This window comes from Engraulis encrasicolus, chromosome 20 (genome assembly GCF_034702125.1).
Source record: "Engraulis encrasicolus isolate BLACKSEA-1 chromosome 20, IST_EnEncr_1.0, whole genome shotgun sequence".
Classification (NCBI taxonomy): Eukaryota; Metazoa; Chordata; class Actinopteri; order Clupeiformes; family Engraulidae; genus Engraulis; species Engraulis encrasicolus.
The window spans coordinates 23,113,987-23,136,088 of record NC_085876.1 but is presented as its reverse complement, the minus strand read 5'-3'; the positions used below and the strand labels follow the sequence as shown (position 1 = coordinate 23,136,088).

General features: G+C 42.6%; 1 protein-coding gene across 2 annotated transcripts in view; it reads left to right on the top strand.

Annotated features, from left to right (window-relative positions):
- clic1 (chloride intracellular channel 1) overlaps positions 1-3,951 on the top strand; it is a 10,303-nt gene extending 6,352 nt beyond the window's left edge. For both annotated transcript variants that reach the window (XM_063185607.1, XM_063185606.1), the window contains exons 6-7: positions 316-497; positions 2,168-3,951. In XM_063185607.1, coding sequence (XP_063041677.1) covers positions 316-497; positions 2,168-2,329 — 344 coding nt within the window. In that variant the 3' untranslated portion in view covers positions 2,330-3,951. The remainder of the gene's footprint in view (positions 1-315; positions 498-2,167) is intronic.
- Positions 3,952-22,102: the final 18,151 nt, after the last annotated feature.

The following is a 22,102-nucleotide window of genomic DNA, read 5'->3' as shown; positions in this document are numbered from 1 at the left end:
CTTTTCTGCCTCGGGACCCCATTTTGACATCCCAAATTTCTGGGGACCCTATTCACATTTTTTTCACGACAAAAATTAAAGCATGACTGCAGAGATTCATACGTTTTAAGGTAGTAAACTTACAGTCTAAGATTGTGAATGGTGTTTCAAAGACAATATTGAGTAGTTATGTTATATTAATTGGTAATATTTATCAGGATTATTTTTTCATACACTTTCAGACATTTCAGGTGACCCCATTTCAATTCCAGGCGACCCCAGTGTTGAAAAACACTGGCTTACCGAATCCGCTATTGCTGTGTGTTCCCCTATCAGATCTGGAAAAAGGCCTCCTGAAAGCCCTGAAGAAGCTGGACGACTACCTGGGCTCTCCACTTCCTGATGAGATTGACCAGACGAGTGCAGACGATGTCACTTCTTCTTCCCGGCCGTTCCTGGATGGCCAGGACCTCACGCTGGCAGACTGCAACCTGCTGCCCAAGTTGAACATCGTCAAGGTGACTAGAAGCGTCTTGTTTTGGGGCTGCAGTGCGCTAGTGCAGTGGTTTTCAAAGTGGAGACCGGGGGCCACGAGGGGATGCCACAGGGGCTGCGGCAGATTGGGAGTAAACATATAGCAAAATAGACTGAAGAATTTAATAAATTGAATTTGATAAATAAATAAATTGCATAAATTAAATTAATAAATTGCTTCCAAAAATCCAAAAATAAGTAATGCAATCCCAGTGGAATCATTTTCTTATTTACCAACTTCATTGAGAGCACAGAAAAAATTGTGTGGCACGGCCTATGCTATGGGGGCCTTGGCTGGAATCTACCGGTATATGAGGGGTCTTGTCATAGTAAAGTTTGGGAACCAGTGGCAGTGTTTCCCATACATTGAGGAAACTATGGCGCACCGCCATAGTTTACATTTGGCCGCCATAATTTCCGAAAATGTTAAAAAAAAAAAAAAAAGTTTTTTTTTTTACTTTTTTAAACGATTTCCTTTTTAAAAACGATTTGAAAAACGATTTCCTTCGCATTTTCCTCCTGGAGTAAATACATCCTATAGAGAAAACCATGAGTGCTTGAAAGACAGAGGGATCAAAAGCCTTCAGAGAAGGGACAGTTGGGATGAGTTTACTAACACTCCCCAGTCAGGCTTTGTTTTACAGTTGTATGATAATGAGTTAGGCAACAGGCCTTCATTGACACAGCAGAGGAGACATCAGGCTGCATATAGAAAGGCATGTGTAATGATAGAATAGTGAATATAGACATAAATGTTGTTCAGCCTTTTTACTGGGAGAAATTTTTGAAAAACTGGCCCTGTGACCAGCACCCCTAATGAAGAATGTGCACACCTACGTACTGTATGTGTGTGGGGGAAAAGGTGTTGCAAACAGAAATGATTCACTGTACTGCATTTTTTTTTATATAGATGACAATGTACTGCTATACATGGCATGGGTAAAATCTTACGTAATTTCTCAAAACATAAATGTAGTCTGTAACATGAAGTTTAGGCCTATAGTTTCTCCATGTGCCAATGTCATACTTCAGTCATTGTTTTGCCATTTTGCATTTACGCCGCACGCATTTACGCCAAATCCCCCCCCCCCCCCCCCCAACAAGAAAAATCTCGGCTGCCCCCATAGTTTCCAAAAGTTCTGTGGGAAACACTGAGTGGGCTAATGCACCTGACCCCAGATGCTACACTACATGCATTACCCATGGGTTCGAAGGTCCAGCCTGGAACATTTCTCAACTCTACCACATCTCCCAGAGAAGAGAGAATGCTCCCAAAAATCTCTTTTTAAAAAATGATTTTGTTTGAAAATGTTTCTGACCTACTGGTCACTTCGAATCAGTTGAACACAGTACATTTCTTGACACTTGAAATGTCTGTGGTAAAAACAGAATTCTTTCAACACAGTATGCATGTACTGTACCATGACAATAATAAAGACATTCTCTTCTCTTCTCTTCTCTTCTCTTCTCTTCTCTTCTCTTCTCTTCTCTTCTCTTCTCTTCTCTTCTCGTCTCGTCTCGTCTCGTCTCTCCTCTTCTCTTCTCTTCTCTTCTCTTCTCTTCTCTTCTCTTCTCTTCTCTTCTCTTCTCTTCTCTTCTCGTCTCGTCTGGTCTCGTCTCGTCTCGTCTCGTCTCTTCTCTTCTCTTCTCCCAGGTGGTGTGTCTGAAGTACAGGGACTTCTCCATCCCTCGTTCTCTGACTAACCTGTGGAGGTATCTGGACGCCGCCTACGCCAGAGAGGAGTTCTCCTCCACCTGTCCCACCGACCCCGAGGTGCACTTCGCATACGCCCAGGTGGCCAAGGCGCTCAAGTAGAGGAGGACACACACACACACACACACACACACACACACACACACACACACACACACACACACACACACACACACACACACACACACACACACACACACACACACACACACACACACCAAGTGGCCAAGGATCTCAAGTACAGAAGGACAAACACACACACACACGGATCTTGAGATGCACTACGCATACGCATCAGTAGCTTTGGCCCTTAAGAAGGACACACACAAACACACACGCACGCAGGCAACCACTTACACACACACACACACACACACACACACACACACACACACACACACACACACACACACACACACACACACACACACTGACGTATACAGTATGTGCAAATATACATGTTTTTTTAAATAAAAAATAAGCACAAAAATCCCCAAAGACAGGTCTTTGAAAGGGAAAACATTTCTATTGCTGTCCTACAGCCATTACATGAGGTTAAAGTTAAAACGTTAAAAAAGTATTTTATGTCTATCTTACTCAAACTCTCTCTGTCACACACACACACACACACACACGCACACACACGCACACAAACACACACACCTCTACAGACAATGCTCTAATCTAATGCATGCAGCTTCATTCATACGCTATGCCCAGATACTAGACACACCAACCATGTAAAAGTGTTTCTGTTTTTTTGTTGTTTTTTTTAAATAATGTTTTCATCCCTCTCTGCACTAATTCATTAAGGGAGAATGAATGCCCCCTAAAGGTCACATCATAGGCGTCCAATCCTTGCTTTCATAATTCTTATCAGCTTGAACACACAAGGCCTTGAGCAAATATGGTTCTACTCAGCTAAGAGTGCGTTCATCTAGATTGCAGTCGTAATCTACAGCACGTTGCCTTCTCTTTTGACTTGAGGGTTTCCGATGTTTTGTGTCTGTGTGCCCTAGTCCCCATGTACCTGTACCTGTGCGTGCGCAGTAAGCTACCCCCCACCCCCCCTTTGTGTTTTTTTCTGCTTTCATTTCCCTGTATGTAAATCACAGTTGTGGCGAATGTCCTTGAAAGCAGGTTCGCCGGCATGTTCAAACAATCACCCGCTCACATACACACACACACACACACAGACACGCTTCAGGTCATACGCACACGCTTTGTGGATTTGTACACACCTATTAATGCACTGTAAGCACAACCTGTTTAGTCAATAGCAGCACCCAACAAACCTGTACCAAACGGACATGTTTTGTTTTGTTTAATTTGTCACATGTTACCTGCTGTGCAATGCTCCTTGGCAGGGAAGAGTTTGAGGTGAGGTAGAGAAGAGGGTGGGGTACAGTGTTGCTCTTGACACACACACACACACACACACACACACACACACACACACACACACACACACACACATAGACATACATAGACACACACACACACACACACACACACACACACACACACACACACACACACACACACATACATACATACATACATACATAGACATGCACATGCGCCGACAAACATGCACGCACACACATACACACACCAGTACACCTGCCCTACCGATCCAGTCTTGCACTTTGTATCTGCACCAGAAGCCATTGAGACATGTTATTCATTTGTCACATGCTGAATGTTTTGTGAAAAAAAGGTTTGCACAGTCCTTTGGATTTTTTCTTGTTTAAGTTATTTTTTCCAAAGGAGTGTGCAAACCTTTTTTTTCCCACAAAACGTTACTTTGTCAAGTCACATGCTGCATGTGCAATGCCTTCTGGGAGGGAAGAGAGAGAGAGTGCGTTTTAATATGCGACCTTGCCTCCTCCACTTGCGCTTGCCTCCTCGTCCCGCCTCCTGGCCCCTCCTCTGTGGAGAAAAGGATAAAGTTTCCCAGCTGTCAGCCTAGCCACAACAACTTTTGAGGGACTGTTTTTCATTCACCATCCCAATTGCAAATGAGAGAAAGACTCTACAATTGAGCTTTTGCAAGATATTGAAATATAATGCTGTTGTCAGTGATGTCATCATGACGAGAAGCAAGTGGAGGAGGCAAGTGGAGGAGGCAAGGTCGCATATTGCAACGCACTCAGAGAGAGAGCTTGAGAGCTGGCTTGGCTTGCTGGCCTCCGCATTGGGCGTAGCGCAGAGCAGTTAACCACAGCAGGAAGTGATTGCAACAGAATCAGGCTTCCCCTTTTCTGCCGTCTTATATCCTCCCCCCTAAAATAGTCTTAGCTACCGCTGCCTTCGATACTTGCATGCAAATAGTGATCTGAATACGTTGAATTGCTTACACACATCGTTCACACTTGCTGTGTTTCCCCCCCCTCTGCAACACAAACTAGACAGGTCCTCACGTCACCAAAAAGAAACAATTTTCAAAACCTTAACACATTTGAAAAGAAAGCATGATAATTACGTATCTGCATTGATTTGAAAAAGAAAAAAAAACACGTCAAGGCTTAGCATTGGTTTTAGGTTTCACTACCTTGAGGGGTAGTTGTGAAATGTATTAGGCTTTAGAATAGTGTCATATTCTGTAGGCCTATGAGTGTAACCAGTTGTAAACTGTGACCACAGAGGGGAAATTAAGGACTGGCAAAGAGTAATTAGTTTGACTTGTATCCACCTTATTATCCACAATTACAAGGCCGGCGCCATTACTATGTTGTTAGCACAGTTGCTGGTGCTAAATAATTCAGATAGGCTATGGACAGTGTTGCCAGATTGGGCGTTTACCCGTCCAATTGGGATACTTGGGAAAGCTGCCTGCGGGTAAAAACGGGAAAAATTGGCCATTTGGCGGGTTTTTTTCTGCAGTTTTGGGCCCATAGCAATCAAAGCAATTTGTTGAAATTGGGCAGAATTTAGCGCATTTTGGCGTTTTTTGAGAACCATTTGGGCGGGATTTGACCAGACACATCTGGCAACACTATCTGTGGACAGCCTAACAGGAAATAATGTGGGAGCTTGGAAAACTTTGAAATGGGCAGGCTTTAGTGGACGTGGTGAAAAGGTGGATACTCATCACCAGTTAGATATTACCGTAAGTTCTATAAGAAAAGCATCACCCAAGTGCACCTCACAAACCCCTTAAGTATGAATGAATGAGTGGCATTCCGATTTTGATTCAGAATTTATCGGGCTTTTATTTTGAAGTCTATGCTGTGTCTATGGTCTTCCCTGAGTTAAAAAGAAAAGTGGATGTGTCAGTTCGGGTTTGATTTTTCTCCTTCTTCTTGGAATAGCTTTTATGATGTAGGACCTTTTCCAAGTTAATTTACCATGAGGTCAAGACTGAATTACAGTGTGATAGCTAAAGCACAAGTACTTGCATGAATTGACCACAGGCTAATGAAGAACTGTTTAAAAACGAGCCATATATTTTCTAAACAAAGGACCAAGTCTATTTTTACAAGGCGCAGCTGTAACTGTTTCTTATGACTAATTTACTGTACAATGTTTTAAACAGATTTGTTTCAGGGACACACACCATTTATATTGCATTGCAAAAAAGTGTGCGTTAACCGTACAGCAAACCTGATGGATGCGTTGTGGGCAATCTGAACTATTGTCTGTAACCAATGTTTTGTATGTTCAAATTAATGTAGCTTTTTCAATTCATGTGAGAAGTTCAAATAAAGCAAACTTTTTGAGGAAAAAAAGACATGTTGTTCAGCAGTATGATTTATTTTTACGTTTTTAATTGTCATCAAGAACCACAAGCACACCAAGAACTGTACACCAACAACTCTAGAATTAAAAACTCAAGCTGTTACTTGAGCAAAGTGAAGCAACTTAAAGGAGCACTCCTGCCAATTTCAATATGCTGTTGTATTGCTCACGCTAACCTTGACTTGTCAGTACTTGGTGATGCTGCATTTTTTGGCTCAGCCCTTTAAACCCATTTTTCCTTAGCCCTTTTTGGGAAGGGGTGGCCTCTTCCTATTAAATTTTAAATATCTCAGCCTCCGAAGCACATACAAACATGAAATGAGTTACATTTAAAAGCCAAGACCCTCCCCTTGCATTGTAATGTGTTCATTCAGCTCTAACATACCCACATACGTAGTTAATAAAACAGCTAAAATCTCAATATCCTGAAACAACCTGTATATGTGTCTCCAGGACACAATGGGTTAAGTGAGCATTACAACTGCATGTGGAAATTGGCTGAAGTTACCCTTTAAGCAAAGCGACTAAACCTTCCCTTACATTTTTTCTCTTCCAACATTCTTGTCATTCAGAAGATCATCTTAATAGAAATCAAGACGTCAGCCTATTTGTGGATTGTGGAGGTGTTACTGACAGCATGTCACTCATTTAGACATGGGCTGTTGTGGTTTAAACGCCTTGTTGAAGGCCCAAGGTCTGTATTTCTCTCTCTCTCTCTCTCTCTCTCTCTCTCTCTCTCTCTCTCTCTCTCTCTCTCTCTCTTACTCTCTCTCTCTCTCTCTCACACACACACACACACACACACACACACACACACACACACACACACACACGTCTTGTTGAAAGCTCAAGGTCTTTCTTCACTTCCTTTTATTGTCAGCCTCCCAGGCGTGTTTGAGGCGTGAGCGCTGCTTTTGGTCTTGTATGGTGTGTGTGTGTGTGTGTGTGTGTGTGTGTGTGTGTGTGTGTGTGTGTGTGTGTGTGTGTGTGTGTGTGTGCGTACGTGCTCTGTACATTTCACTTCTGCCTGCCCTGCACACAAAGAGGGGAAATTCTATGTGTCATCAGTCATCTTGAAACAATGAGCATGTTTACATGTAGCCTACTCTACCGGTAGCCTACATGCGATGTGATGTGATGTGAGTCTCCAAGATTGAATTAGGGCTCAGGAGCTCCAACACTCTGCTGCCCCTGTCGTGCCGAAAAGCGAGTCCCTACCAGAACACGAGTGCCCTCATTGAAACCAATGACATTTTTTGAGAGAAAATTATACTAATTTTTGCAGTATGAATTACATAATTTATGAACTAAAAATATGCTAATGAAACATTACTCGTTCTCCACTTAATATGAGCTATTTGAATGAAACCGGAACATTTGTTATGACAATTCTATGACGATTCTTTTATGGAAATAATACTGAAATTGTAACCAGCTCTTTGTAATACTTCCAGAAGGAATGTAGATGCTTTATTGATAGGCTTTCCATCTTAAATTGTGTGGGATATGTCTGCAAAAAAAGGGTAAAAAATAAAATTTAAAATAAAAAAAATTGGTCATTGGTTTCCATTGGTTTCAATGAGGGCACTCGTGTTCTGGCAGAGACTCGCTTTTCGGCACGACACCCCTCCTAATCTTAGCAACACATGGGTTCTATATTTTGTTTTCCCCTGACTGCGCGAAACTAACTGTGCACAACTCAACCTCTGATTGTTGGAAACTGCTGTCGATCAAAAAATTTGCTCAGGTGGTTGGCTGCCAGTGTCTGGCCCCTCCTCACAATATCGTGTTTACGAACACCGCAAACCCATGTATATAGCTAAGCTCCCTGTGCTACAGTATTTACAGTAACACGGGACAGTGAGATATTGATCGAGGGTCAGCATCATTTCTTTTATCCTCTTTTAGCATCTTTTTTTTTACACATTTATTAATCAGATAGGTAAGTGAGAGAGACAAGAAATGTGTGGGCAGAGAGAGATGCGTAAGCATCGGGAAATTACCTCGAACTGGACTCCAACCCAGGTCCCTGCAGAACATCAACAATAGAACATGGCACTAGCCCACTGAGCCACAGAGCCCCCGTCAGCATCAGTTCTGGCAAGGCCATGGTTGTCAAGACATCAAGTCAAGTGCTAGTCTGGGGTGAATTTCTCGAAACCAAAGTTGCTTACTACATTAGCTACTTCGTTGCTTTCAATGCATTTCCCCATTGGCAACTACCGAAGTTGCTAACAGGCTAACAACTTCCCTTTTGAGAAACTCACCCCTGGTCTACAGCAGCTAATCAACTCTCCCTGCTTCTGACTCTTCTGCTCTCACCACATCCCCAGCTCCACCTTGTCGTCCAACATGGAATAGGCTACTCCTCGTCATTGTCTTTGTCTGTGCTCTGGTCTGTTCATGGGGGAATGATTTGCTCTCCTAGTCTTACCATAATTTTGGTGAGCATTCCCTAATGCTCTCTAATTCCCCAACTCTGTTCTCTGACACTGCTGTTTCATGGCGCTCTTGAAAATCAGGGGACTCCTCTGAACAGAGCCACACCACCCAAATTGAATTCATAACTTGTTCGACATAGAAATTGCATTGAGAACTTTGCCTTGTCTTTCCTGACTTTAACAGACCATATAGAACTGTGATTAAAGGCCCACCATCCTTACAAAAAGCCAGGTTAACGTGCTGTTATTATTTTTGCTCTGGAAAAATGTTGTTAACCCCTTGTTAATTTATTTTAAATTGCACAGGAAATTAAGTACAGCCCGCGTAAAGAAGGGATCCATATCCTCTCAAAATTAAAGTTAATCTCTCTGAGAATTGCTGTTCTCTTAAGAGTCTTGTAAGCCATTGGAAAACCTGCTATAAGCTCCAATATGTAAAGCGGCCACAGCAAGTCACATCTACACTTATATTGGCTGACATTACTGAGACACAGTTGGCAGTTGTGATTTAAGTCCAATTCTATTCTTATTCTTTTTCTTAACTGTCACTGATATTCCAAGTTAACGAAAAGCATTCCCACACAGTAAAAAAACCACTCACGTAAAGATTCATATGGTCTAAACATTTATTATATGGCACATACTAAACATTCATTGTGGCACATAAAAGTGACTCATTTATCATTTTTCTCAAATATAAGTAAGGTACACATAAACATTCCATATACTGCAATAATACTGTACATGATATGTGTATGAGAGTGCTTACTTATACAAAACTACTACGAAAGTGGCCAGTTTCTTACGATTTAACTAAAAATTAATTATTTTAATTATTTATTTTTGTCAGTGTGAGTTCTACGGAAGAGAGTGTTGAGGGAGTAGAATGCAAGGTTTTTGTTTCAGGTTGCCCTCGCAGAATTCCATTAATTGCAAAATTCCTTATTACTCTTCAAATATTTCCTCTGTCAAAAAAGCAGTAGGCTATTCCTTTACGTGTGCATGCTCTTTCCCTGATTGTGGAGCTCTTGCAAGGAGTTTGCACCAGATTATCCCTTGCATTCCACCTTACCTTGCCTCGCTGTGCCTAACAACCAGTCCTTAGCTGAGGTAAAACCAGCATTACCTAGCTACGGTACCCCCTGCCTCTGATGGCTTATGGCTAATTCAACAACACAAAGTCTACACACAGTGTATTGAGAACCCATTGCTGGGCCCCCAAATGACCTGCTTGTCCCTCCTGTGTCAGCTTCGGTAATAGGAGCTATGTTTTCACGACCATTCCCTGCTGTGTCTCCCTCCCTGTAATGTGTTACGTACACACTGTGTGTGACATGTACAGAGGGCTACCTGTGAAGTTTGTGATGAATCAAGACCTGTTGGGTGCTTTTGTGTTGGCTCGTTTGTTTGATTCAAATGAAGTCTTGCTGTGGCCTGCATGGGGGTTGTTAGATTAGAGGGAGTCAGAGGAGGTTAGTTGTTAAGCCACTCCACCTTCAACTCAACTCTTTTGCCTAACGTGACCTGGCTGGAGGAACAAAAGTCCTCACAGAGGCGGAGATCAGTGATTAGCTCTAAATGACGTGTGAACAATTACGTTATAATGCAATAATATTTTTTAGCTGACGCTTTTATCCAAAGCAACTTACCGTTATTACAGAGGTTACTGCCCCTGGAGCAGAGTGGGGTTAGGTGACCTGCTCAAGGGCACCTCAGCCATGGATGAAGGGGTAGAGATGCACTTCCTTACTTTACTCTTACTCCAGGAGAGGGTGGAATTGAACCTGCTGCAACCCTCTGATTCAAAGCCCACGTCCCTTGCCATTAGGCCACAGCTGCCAGAACCAATAACACAGGGTATGGTGCTGTTGTTGAGTCATTCTTAAAGCCAAATTGAAGAAGGTATAGGTCTGCACACTGTGGAAAAAGCTCCAAAAAAATAAAGTTTATTAAATTTAAACAGCAACGTTTTGATCACCCTGGATCTTCGTCAGGGTGATCGATGCGTCATTCTTGAAGCCAAACTGTGGTCCTGTGGGCCATGTCACATCAGAGGTAGGCTATGGGGGTGGAGGCAGGGCCGATGACAGCTTGGGCCAGGCCTGGGACACAGTCAAGATTCATGAGTTTATTGTCATTGTCAAAAAGGCAACAAAACTGTACTTAACACTCAGTAGTAGTTAAAAGTGCCTTCAGTGTTTGTAACCCCCCCCCACACACACACCTTCCATAGGATAAATAAATAAACAGCTTACCAACCCCAATATTAATAATGAGCCCCCAATAAATAACCCAGTGTAAGCGTTAGGCAGTAACGGGAGTTTGAGAGTTTGAGTAAGGTCGTCTGGCAGTCAAACAAGAGGTTTTTTTTTTTTTTAAAGTCACTCTCAATTTTACAAGGAGCCACTGTCACTGCACTTATAATAGGCTACCTACTCCACCTGAGTCACACAGCCATCATGGCCGTAACTACCATTGAGGACACAGAGGTCATGTCCTCTGTATTTTCTTTTCAGTAATGTAAAATGTACAGTCAGTCCAATATGTATTTGATCCCTTGCTGATTTTGTTGGTTTGCCTACTAACAAAGACATGATCAGTCAATACATTTTATGATAATATGTATTCTAATATGGAGAGACAGAATATCAAAAAGAAAATCCAGAAATATTCTTGAGAGAATATATATTAATTTATTTCTATTTCACTGAGCAAAATAAGTATTTGATCCCCTGCCAACTGATAACAGTTCTGGGCCCACAGACCAGATGGGCACTTCCGATCAACTTGTCATCTGAATTAAAGATAACCTGTACATACTAACATGCATAAAAGACACATTGAATCAGCAGAATCAGTCCATAGTATGAGTGAATCAATCACACTCCAACCTCACCAGGATGGGAAAGACCAAAGAGCGGTCAAAGGATATCAGGGACAAGATTTTAGACCTGAACAAAGATTAAATGGGCTACAAAGCCACAAGAAAGAGACTTTGTATTAAGGACCCAACTGTTGATGCATTTCCTCCAAAATGTAAGGAATACAAAATGACCATCCATCAGCCTGTCTAGGGTTTTATACAAGATTTGACCTTTTGTAGGGATTCGATAATCATGAGAACAGACAGAAAGCACCCTAGACCTGTACGGGATGAACTAGACAATGATATCAAAACTACTGGGACCAAAATCACTGAGAAAACTATGGGTAGCACTTAACGCCACAGAGGATTAAAATCCTGTAGTGCACACATGGTACCTCTACTTCAGAAGGAACTTGTGCAGTCCCACCTGAGGTTTGCCAGCGAACATCAGACTGGTTTAGGATATGATAAGGAGGTGCTGTAGTCAGATGAAACCAAAATCAAGCTGTCCGGCATTAACACAATTCAATGTGTTTTGAGAAAGGGAACTGCTGTCTATGATCCCAAGAACACCCTCCTCACCATCATGCATGGAAAGTGGTATCATTATGGTTTGAGGGTGTTTGTCTGGCCAAGGCACAGGACAACTTCACATCGTCAATGAATGGATGGAGGGAGACATGCAATGTACAATGCTGAGTGCAAACGTCCTTCCCTCAACCACTACACTGAAGGGTGGGCCATTTTTGGATCTCCCAACATGACAATAATACACAACATACAGTCAAAGCAACGAAGGAGTGGCTCAATAAGAAGCATATTAAAGTCGTGAAGTGGCCTAGACCGTCTCCAAATATTAACCCTATAGTAATTCTATGGAGAGAACTGAGCCTCCCATTTACCAAGCTACAGCCACAAACTATTAATGTTTTAGAGATAATCTGCGAAGAAAAATGGGCAAAAATATTTTATACTATATGCACAAACATTGTCATCAACTAAAAGAAGCATCTGACCTCAGTGCTAGACAACTAGGGCTTTGCCACAAAGCACTTTATCTTCTTTAGCTAGAGGGGTCAAATACTTATTTGCCTAACTTAAATACAAATAAATTAAAATATATTATTTAAGTTATTTTCTGGAATTTCTTTTTGATATTCTGTCTCTCCATGTTTGAATACATATTATCATAAATTTATAGACTGATCATGTCTTTAATAGTGGGCAAACCGGCAAAATCAGCAAGGGATCAAATACATATTGGACTCACTGTATCTATGATGCAAATCGATGTATGATCAACAATGATAAAGTCAGTCTGTATACACCACCCCCATTTATCCTCAAGACAGTGATTCATGAAAAATGAACTTCACAGGAGTTTCACTCAAGAGTTTGAAGCATTCAAAATGTACAGTATGCAGTACAACTAGCAGTATTTGACCTCGGTATTTGAAGATGTCTCGTTACGGCCTCTACAGTCATAGTCAGATAATACCAGTAACCACAATACACTCCCTTACTTTTGACCACCTTCACTGTCACATGTGAGATAATGTCACACCACGCCACATGGTGCAATAGAAAAAAACAGTGTGACAACAATGACAACAATGGGCTCCATTACTGTATTTTAGATTAGCCCAGCTTAGCTCAGTCTCTTTGTATTCATGGGCGTATGACAGAGGGATGCACAAAGAGTAGGATCAGAGCAGTATGTTCTTTAGACGGCTCTGAGTAGCATCATCTGAGTGTACACACATAGATCATATTACTGGGGAAAATACAAACGCCTGTCTCTGTCTGCAAAAGTAGCTGTCATGATATTTGATTCAATGGCCACACCCTCTGTTGCTCGCTCTCTCTCTCTCCCTCTCTCTCTCTATCTCTGTATGTGTGTCTGTAAGTAGGCTTTATTTCCATAATGTGCATTCCAGATTTAAAAAAAGACCTGAATCTGCAGCTTCATGGTTTACTTCAGAATTTTGTAACGCTACAATGTAGTGTATCTTAAGACTATTAGTGTGTTTTAGGAAAAATACAAATATTTTTTGGGTTTTGGTTCTTTTTTTCCTATTTCCAAAAAGGGAAATGGCTAAGACTGCGTAAATCATCATTGCATCAGTATGCATACTCACATGGGTGCATGCACATATATACACACACACACACACACACACACACACACACACACACACACACACACACACACACACACACACACACACACACACACACACACACACACACAGAGAGAGAGAGAGAGAGAGAGAGAGAGAGAGAGAGAGAGAGAGAGAGAGAGAGAGAGAGAGAGAGAGAGAGAGAGAGAGAGAGAGAGAGAGTTACAACAGTTCCTTCATTGATGTAAGTATTTTTTATTTGGTTTGCTCACTGCTGAACAGAATATAGAAAAGCATATTCAAATGCACATATTCAAATGACTTTCAGATACTGAGGGGATGCTTTGTAAGCAGATAAAAACATTAAAAACACATTAATTGTATTTCACATATCTCAATTCATATAAGATTCAGCTCAAAGTGCTTTAGTTTGTCTTTTCATTTCTTAAGACATGGCCGCTGTTATGAAGTTGCTGTTACCATAATTACAATGACCAAGTCAAAATGTGTTTCTAAAGGCTCTGTGTAATGTTGTAGTAGTGTAGCACTATGGTAGTTAAGTCTTTTCAAAAACTGACAGAATGGCGTGCACTGTGAGGCTACACGACCATCACCATATAACTCTTTGCTCATGGAGCATATGACAAATAAAATAATGTGAAATAAAATCCAGAACCCACATGGTGAAATGGTCAGTGACAGGCTTTCTATGTAGGCTACCCTGGCTTTCTTCCTGTGGTCAAGAATCACACGTAACAGCTGTAAATCAGTTCTACACATCAGTTATAAATATTTTCGCAGTTCTAAAGTGAAATAGTGTTCTTCGTTTTATCTTGCTGTATTGCTTGTTACATCCATTCTGAATGTCAGAGGGTCAATTCCAGCACAGAATGAAAAATGTATATTATATTTCATAGGTGAGGACATCTCTTTAGCTAATGCTTTGCAACCTATACCAACACTGGCATGTCATATATGCTGTTATATTTAATGCATTGATAGCTCTGTCTTGTTACTTTTGCTGCGTATTAGTTGTATTGCACTACACTAGTCTTTGGCTAGTTACTAAAAGCTGATTTGGGGTGTGGTGTTAATCTCATAGAGCCGGAGAGGAGACTAAACACAACCAAGTTTAATTCAAGGTCCACGCAGCAAGTTTTGCATTTGTTGTTGTTGTTACCTCAATGACTTGCTAACAGGGCTGGGCCAAAAGGGCATGGCCATTTTAGTGTTGACTCCGCCTAAATTGTGGGCCAGTCTCGAAGAAGAGAGAAGGAAATCGGGGCCTCTGAGGACTGTTGGCCTGACAGCTTGGAAATTTGGAAATGCCATGTATGCCAGATTACCATTCCAGTCCTGCTTGCTACTGAAGCCAAAGCATGTGGATGTCTGGTGTGTTTTACTGTAAAGTGCTGAATGTGGCCCTGTGGCCTGTGCCCTGTGGCCAAGCATGCTACTGCAACCAGATTGTAAACACTAACTATAAGTGTTAGGCTATTGCGCCCTCCACAGTCCAGAGACAACCATGCAAGACTTGAGGACCAAGACTTATGGACCAATATTTGATTTTATTGCTGAAAACATTGCACATGAAGAGTCTTTGAACTGATTGAAAATGTCAAACGTGTAGCCATGTAAAAAATAGAATGTTAGTGTGTAAATTGTGCCCTCTACTTCGAAGGTGTATACTGAAAATGATTGATTAGATGTGTAGACCTACAATCATAGCAAAATGTTTGTACACCCTTTGAAATTTCTTCAAAATTGGTCATAAAACATGGTCTGATTTTCCCTTCCCGGAAATCACTAGAAGGAAAAATCTAAGTCTGCTTTAACTTATTCCAACCAAACATTTACATGTTATCGTATTTTTATTGGCATGTACTTACTTACGCCTTGCTGTCCTGTGAATGTTTACATCTTATGGCCAATAAAAATATGATAACATGTAAATGTTTGGGTGAAATTAGTTAAAATAGACTCTGATTGTTCCTTCTTGTGATTTCCGGGAAGATCAGACCATGTTTTATGACCAATTTTGACAGAAATGTAAGAAATATCAAAGGGTGTACAAACTTTTTTCTTTGACTGTATGTCTGGTCTACTTCAGCACCAGGAGTGAAATGGTTATTTATGACTTCATTCAACCAAATATGTGCACCAGAGGGAGTGCCATGAGGCTCAGTACCAATCCGGACCAGGAGGGGGCAGTAAGGCCCATGGCTGAGTTGCACAGGTCCGTGTCACAGCAGTCGTTGTGGTAGGAGAAGTTGAGGCCTGCTGCATGCTTCTCCCCACTCAGGCCACACTGGCTAGGTATGGCACAGCTCCGCTCGTACAACACCAGACGAAGGCTGCCTGCAGACATAACACATCATGCTGTCAGGATTGGCTTTGGTTATTATTCTGCTTTCCCCCCTTGTCTACCTCCTAATATAATAATAATAATAATAATAATAATAATAATAATAATAATAATAATAATAAAGATAAAAATAAAAATAATAATAATGTGTATTGTTTATAGTGCAATATCACCATGCACAATGGTCTCAAAACACTTAAAATAAAATAGTAATAAAATAAAGTAGTGAAGAAAATAGAAGTGATGGAGACATTTATCAACAAGTATGGCTAAGGTGTAAGGTGTTTAGTTACAGTACATGTTGATTTTGTTTCCTAAAGAAATCCAACATGACCTGGCCTTGACAGCCTTGGTCTTGTTACCAGACAACCAGATCAGCGAATAGGAAAGGGATGAGGGAGATGGGACACATTTCAAACTTCACCCCGCCCACTGTCCATTCCAGACCATTTGTACGTAGGACATTAGTAAGGGTATGTTTTTTAATTTTTTTATTAAACCTTTATTTAACCAGGAAGCATTAAAATAACAAATCAAATGACACAATAACAAATCAATTAAAACAGTTACAAACAAGCGAGTCAGTCTCAAGTGATCTCATCTTGGAGACGCTCAAATCGCTCAATGGAATCAGATCTGTTCACTTCAAGTCAGTCAACTCAAGTCAGCTTTTGTAAGTTGTTCCATGAGGTAGGAGCAGAAAACACAGGCCCTTTTCCCCTGCTCTGTACGTAAGCAAGGGACAGAGAGTAACAAATGGCCTTTGGAGCGCAGACCATAAGATTCAACGTCCCTCACTGAGATTAGGCTGCCGATGTAGGGTGGCTGTAGTCCATGTATTGCCTTGTATATAAATGTATACCAGTGAATGAGTCTCCCGGTAGTCAATGCAGGCCATTTAACTCTGGCATACAGTTCACAGTGATGAGTGTGGGTCCTACAGTTAGTGATGAACCTCAACACCTGCAACAAGTGTTTTTGGATGTGCGCACCCTACCCAAAACTAGGAACCTCAGGGTACCATGATACACGGTAAAACCAAGCTTAATCCAACAGGCTTGTCCATGGGTTGTGTTACATGCACGTTACGTCAACCATATAGGCCCTGCTGTGGCAAACCGGTAGGGCACTCGTCTGCCATGCGGCCGACCCTCCCTGTCTCTCTCCCCTTTCGCTTCCTGTCCACCTCTCATACTGTCCTGTCATAAATAAAGTCGAAAATATCTTTAAAAAACACATAGGCCCTACAATGTGAACCAGGTGAATACTAGGCTATATAAATGTGCATGCCACAGAAAATCGTCTCTGCTGGTGCGACCAGGTTTATTGCAAGGGAGTCCAGGAATGAGCATTAAGGACAGAATGTGGAAAGTTAACACGAAGAATGTGGTGCGCTGCATAGAGGAGCCCAGTTGTGTTAATATCCTCGCCGAACAAGGCCCTTCAGTATGTTCTGTTAAGAGGTTAAGTACTTATGCTGAATTAAATTAGCCACTAGCCAGGTGGACCTTAGCCATGGTTTACATTCATCTGTTTGATTGCCTGCCCTACAGGATGGAATTGGAATTACATGTAGAGGCGGCTCAATCATCCAAATTGACACTGTTGCTTTCAGATGTGTGTGTGTGTGTGTGTGTGTGTGTGTGTGTGTGTGTGTGTGTGTGTGTGTGTGTGTGTGTGTGTGTGTGTGTGTGTGTGTGTGTGTGTGTGTGTGTGTGTGAGAGAGAGAGAGAGAGAGAGAGAGAGAGAGAGAGAGAGAGAGAGAGATAGAGAGTCTGTGAGTGTGTGTGTGTGTGTGTGTGTGTGTGTGTGTGTGTGTGTGTGTGTGTGTGTGTGTGTGTGTGTGTGTGTGTGTGTGTGTGTGTGTGTGTGTGTGGAAGGCCCCCACAAAAATAGGAAGGCCCCACAAGGGCTCCAAAAAGATATAAAGGTTGGGCTGTGTGCGTGTGTGTGTGTGCGTGTGTGTGTGTGTGTGTGTGTGTGTGTGTGTGTGTGTGTGTGTGTGTGTGTGTGTGTGTGTGTGTGTGTGTGTGTGCGCGCGTGCGTGCGTGTGTGTGAGAGAGAGACAGATAGAGAGAGTGAAATTATCATGAAATTACCACCTTATTAGCGAGCCGTAAAGTAAAGTGTTACCGACTTAACCCTCGTGCTGCTACAACAGTGTGCATACTGTATGTGTGTGTGCATGTGCACATGTGTGAAAGTGTCAGCTGCTGATCATGTGATGATACTTCAGTGTGTGTGTGCCTGTGTTCCTGCGTGCATATGTGTGTGTGTGTGTCTGTGTGTGCCTGTGTTCCTGCATGAGTATGTGTGTGCATACGTGTGTGTGTGTGCATGTGTGTGTGTGTGTGTGTGTGTGCGTGTGTGTGTGCGTGCGTGTGTGTGCGTGCATGCATGTGTGTGTGTATGCTCACCTTGTGATGCCACTGCTACACTGGAGAGACACCGCTGGCCTATTGGGCACTCCTGAGGATACCTGAGGCAGTCCATTGGGGAGACAGAGGGGAACACACAGGTGTAGCACTTCAGGGACATCGCTGTATGGAGAGAGAGAGAGAGAGACAGAGAGAGAGAGAGAGAGAGAGAGAGAGAGAGAGAGAGAAGGGAGGGAAGGAGAAGGAAAGAGACGAAGAGAGAGAGGAGAGAGAAAGAGAGAGTGTGTGTGGTATATTGTCAGTCCAATTCAGCTTTGAGAAATAAATGAAATACACAAAAGCACATGAAACTAGAGAAACACCAGTATAGTAGAGAGAGAGAGAGAGAGAGAGAGAGAGAGAGAGAGAGAGAGAGAGAGAGAGAGAGAGAGAGAGCAACATTAAGGAGGGAGTGATACATATTGATAGGGAGACAGAAAGAGTGACACACAGCAGGAGTGTCTCTTTGACAGATAGATCATCTTTTGCCAATATTAGTCAGCCTGCGTTTAAGCCAGGGGTGGGGAGCCTATGGCGTAGCTCCAGATGACTGTTCATGGAGCAAGGCGGAACCCACAATGCACCTGGTGAGATTCAAGTTATGAACTAAGGCCAAACACAGAGTTGCCAGATTGGGTGGTTTCCTGCCCATTGAGGCTGCTTAGGAAGGCTGTCTGCGGGTAAAAATGGGCAAAAACGGCATTTGTGCGGGTTTTTCTGCAAACGAATGGCCATAGAAATCACCAAATTACTGGTAATTGAATTTAGTGCCTCCAGGTGGGTTTTGAGCTTTTTTTGGGCTGGAAATCATCAGTCTCATCTGGCAACCCAGGCTAAGAATGCAGACAAACACTATCAGTCACATATCATTATGATGTCCACAGTCTGGGAGACAAACAAACAAGCAGACAACTTTCTGCTGTTCAGCATATCATCCACCACCCTGCACGCACACGCACACACACACACGCACACGCACACGCACACGCACACACACACACACACACGCACACGCACACGCACGCACACACTCACTCACACACACACACACACACACACACACACACACGCACACGCGTGTATACTCAGAGTCACGCGTGCATGCATACACACACTGTCACACACGTGCACACACACACACGCACACAAATTCAAATTACACTACGAAACGTTCAATAAGTCTGCCATGTGTAGCAAAGTGACATCAATGCCAGCCATTTACATTCAGTCAAATTCCACTCAAAAACAGCATTATTGCATTAAAGTGTCAAGTTAACAATTACTTGGCAGTAAGATTTGTGTTCTGACCTGCGAGAGGAAGACCCAGGAACACGAAGAGGAAGATCTGTGCCAGGTTTCGAGACATTGTTTGTGTATTTTAATACCCACTAGTGAAGGCTGTCTCCAAAAAATGCTTCCTTCCAAAAATCTCCTTCCTCCTTGCTTGATGTTCCCTGTGGATTCCTGTTGTCTCTTTTGCAGCCCCTCGGTAACAGCCAAATACTGGAAGCCTAGAGTCCTGATGTTGTTTGTTGGTTTGGCTGTGTTTTTTTTATTTTTCTGCCAACAAATCCTCAATCATTGCTGGCTTGTGCTGCGATCGGGGCAAAGGGTTTAAATGAGTAAGTAAGCACAAATCCTCAATGAGTACTTTCCTTTGTCTTCTGTTTCGCACACACACGTTTGTCTATTGTTGAAAGCAACAAGGCTCTCTCTGTTTAAACAACTATTTTCGTTTTCTATTTCCCCAGTTTCTACTTTTCCTAGCATCCAGACTCTCCCTTGGCTGACTTCCCTCTCTGTCAACTCAGGAAATCAGTAACAAAATTTTAATTTAAGCAAATTTAAGTAATTTTAAGTGAACGTACTAGTAAGCTTTCATCTGCTGTCCTGTGCTGTACCTGTCTGAGTGTCTCTGCTGGTCTTCAAGTTCATCTGTGCTGCCGCGGGGTAAATCCCTTCCCCAAAACATGATGCCCAAATTAAATTTCCCAGCAGTTAATGACTTAACGTCTGAACTGAAGAAACCACTTAGATTCATAGCTCCTCCAGCCCTTTGTTTTATGACCAGGGAGTACGGTAAAGAGGAACAAAATGAGTAAGTCACACCCTTACACACAAGTGGTTACATTTACTCTCATTGTGAAAGAAAAAGACGTTAAGTTATGAAATGTCTTGAAATACGCCTCTCAGTAAACCAAGAAAGAACAGATGTGCGGCCCACTCAGGGTGTCTCAGCAGGGATGGGAACATGGCAGCAACTTCACACTCACATTTAGCCTACATAACAGGCAATAAAGGCAATATGGTATTGTGTGTGTGTGTGTGTGTGTGTGTGTGTGTGTGTGTGTGTGTGTGTGTGTGTGTGTGTGTGTGTGTGTGTGTGTGTGTGTGTGTCATCAACACGTGAGGAAGAGATATTTCTGAGAGAGGCAGAGAGAGAGACAGACAGAGACAGAAGCAGAGAGAAAGAGAGAGGGAATATGCCAGTAATGAGGGACGTGAGGGAGCCATGCAGGCCAGTCAAGTGACAGAGGTCTTGTGACGCAGGGTGGGATGGGACAGGGATGAATAAACACTTAACCCCTGATTAGTGCCCTGTCCTACCAACCAACAGACAAACACACGCACATGCGCACTCGTGTGTGTGCAGGCGGATGCACACACACACACACACACACACACACACACACACACACACACACACACACACACACACACACACACACACACACACACACACACACACACACACCACTGGACACCCTCAGTGCAAAGAAGGAGTCTGCTGGGACATGAAATAAAACAAGAAGGCCCTGCCTGCCGTGGATAACCGGTAGGGCACTCGCCTGCCATGTGGCTGACCCGGATTCAATTGCCGGCCCGGGTCCTTTTTGCCGACCCCTCCCCGTCTCGTTCCCAATTTGCTTCCTGACCACCTCTCACACTGTCCTATCAAATAAAGTCGAAAAAGACCCCCCCCCCCATTTTTTTAAAGAAATAAAACAAGAAATTACAACCAGCCAGGGTTGCCAGTGTGTAGTATACCTCATTATGTTTTGTTTGAGACTAAGAAGAGGAGGAGGAACACAGATGGTGAGTAGCTTTAATCCTGTCTGCGGTGTGTGAGCTGTGGTTGGTTTACTACTCCCTCCTTTGACCAAACGACCCAAATATTTTGGAGAGAAGAGCAGAGCGACCACTAGGCGGCGTCATTCGCAAGCACGAGTAAAAGAAGGGAAACAAGTGTGTGTGTGTGTGTGTGTGTGTGTGTGTGTGTGTGTGTGTGTGTGTGTGTGTGTGTGTGTGTGTGTGTGTGTATGAGAGAGAGAGAGAGAGAGAGAGAGAGAGAGAGAGAGAGCGCGAGAGAGCGTGTTTTTATGCATTATTGCGCCAACAGTCACAATACCAACTTGTAGCATGTCCACTGCAGCCATTCGATCCATCATTAATGCACCTCAAATATAAATAGCCTATTACCTCAGCACTACTAACAAAGTAAATGTGTACACTGTGTCTCCGCATTCACTTTTGATTGTGAGACTACTTACACTACTCTTAATTGAAGTTGTAAAGGTGGAACAAAATCGAGCGTAAAAATAGTGTGCGGCGAATCAAATCCTTTCTTTCAAGCGCGCGCGTCATCGCCGCGCCACTAAATATCCCCTGACCCACATATGAGAAAGAGGAGATTAAAAGAACATGTACTAACACTAGACAGCATGAATCAGTGACCCACAACTGCTATTAATTGTCGTTTTCTCGCTTCCCTTGCCTTGACTCTGTTGTCCCATAACAGAATCGTCCAGGCTCCAACGGGTTCTTGTAGCCCAAGAGAAAGGACTGACAAGAGAAATACTATACGGTCGGTGGCCTTCGGTGGGTATGAAATAACATTCCTTTCAACTTGGAGATGACAAAGAAG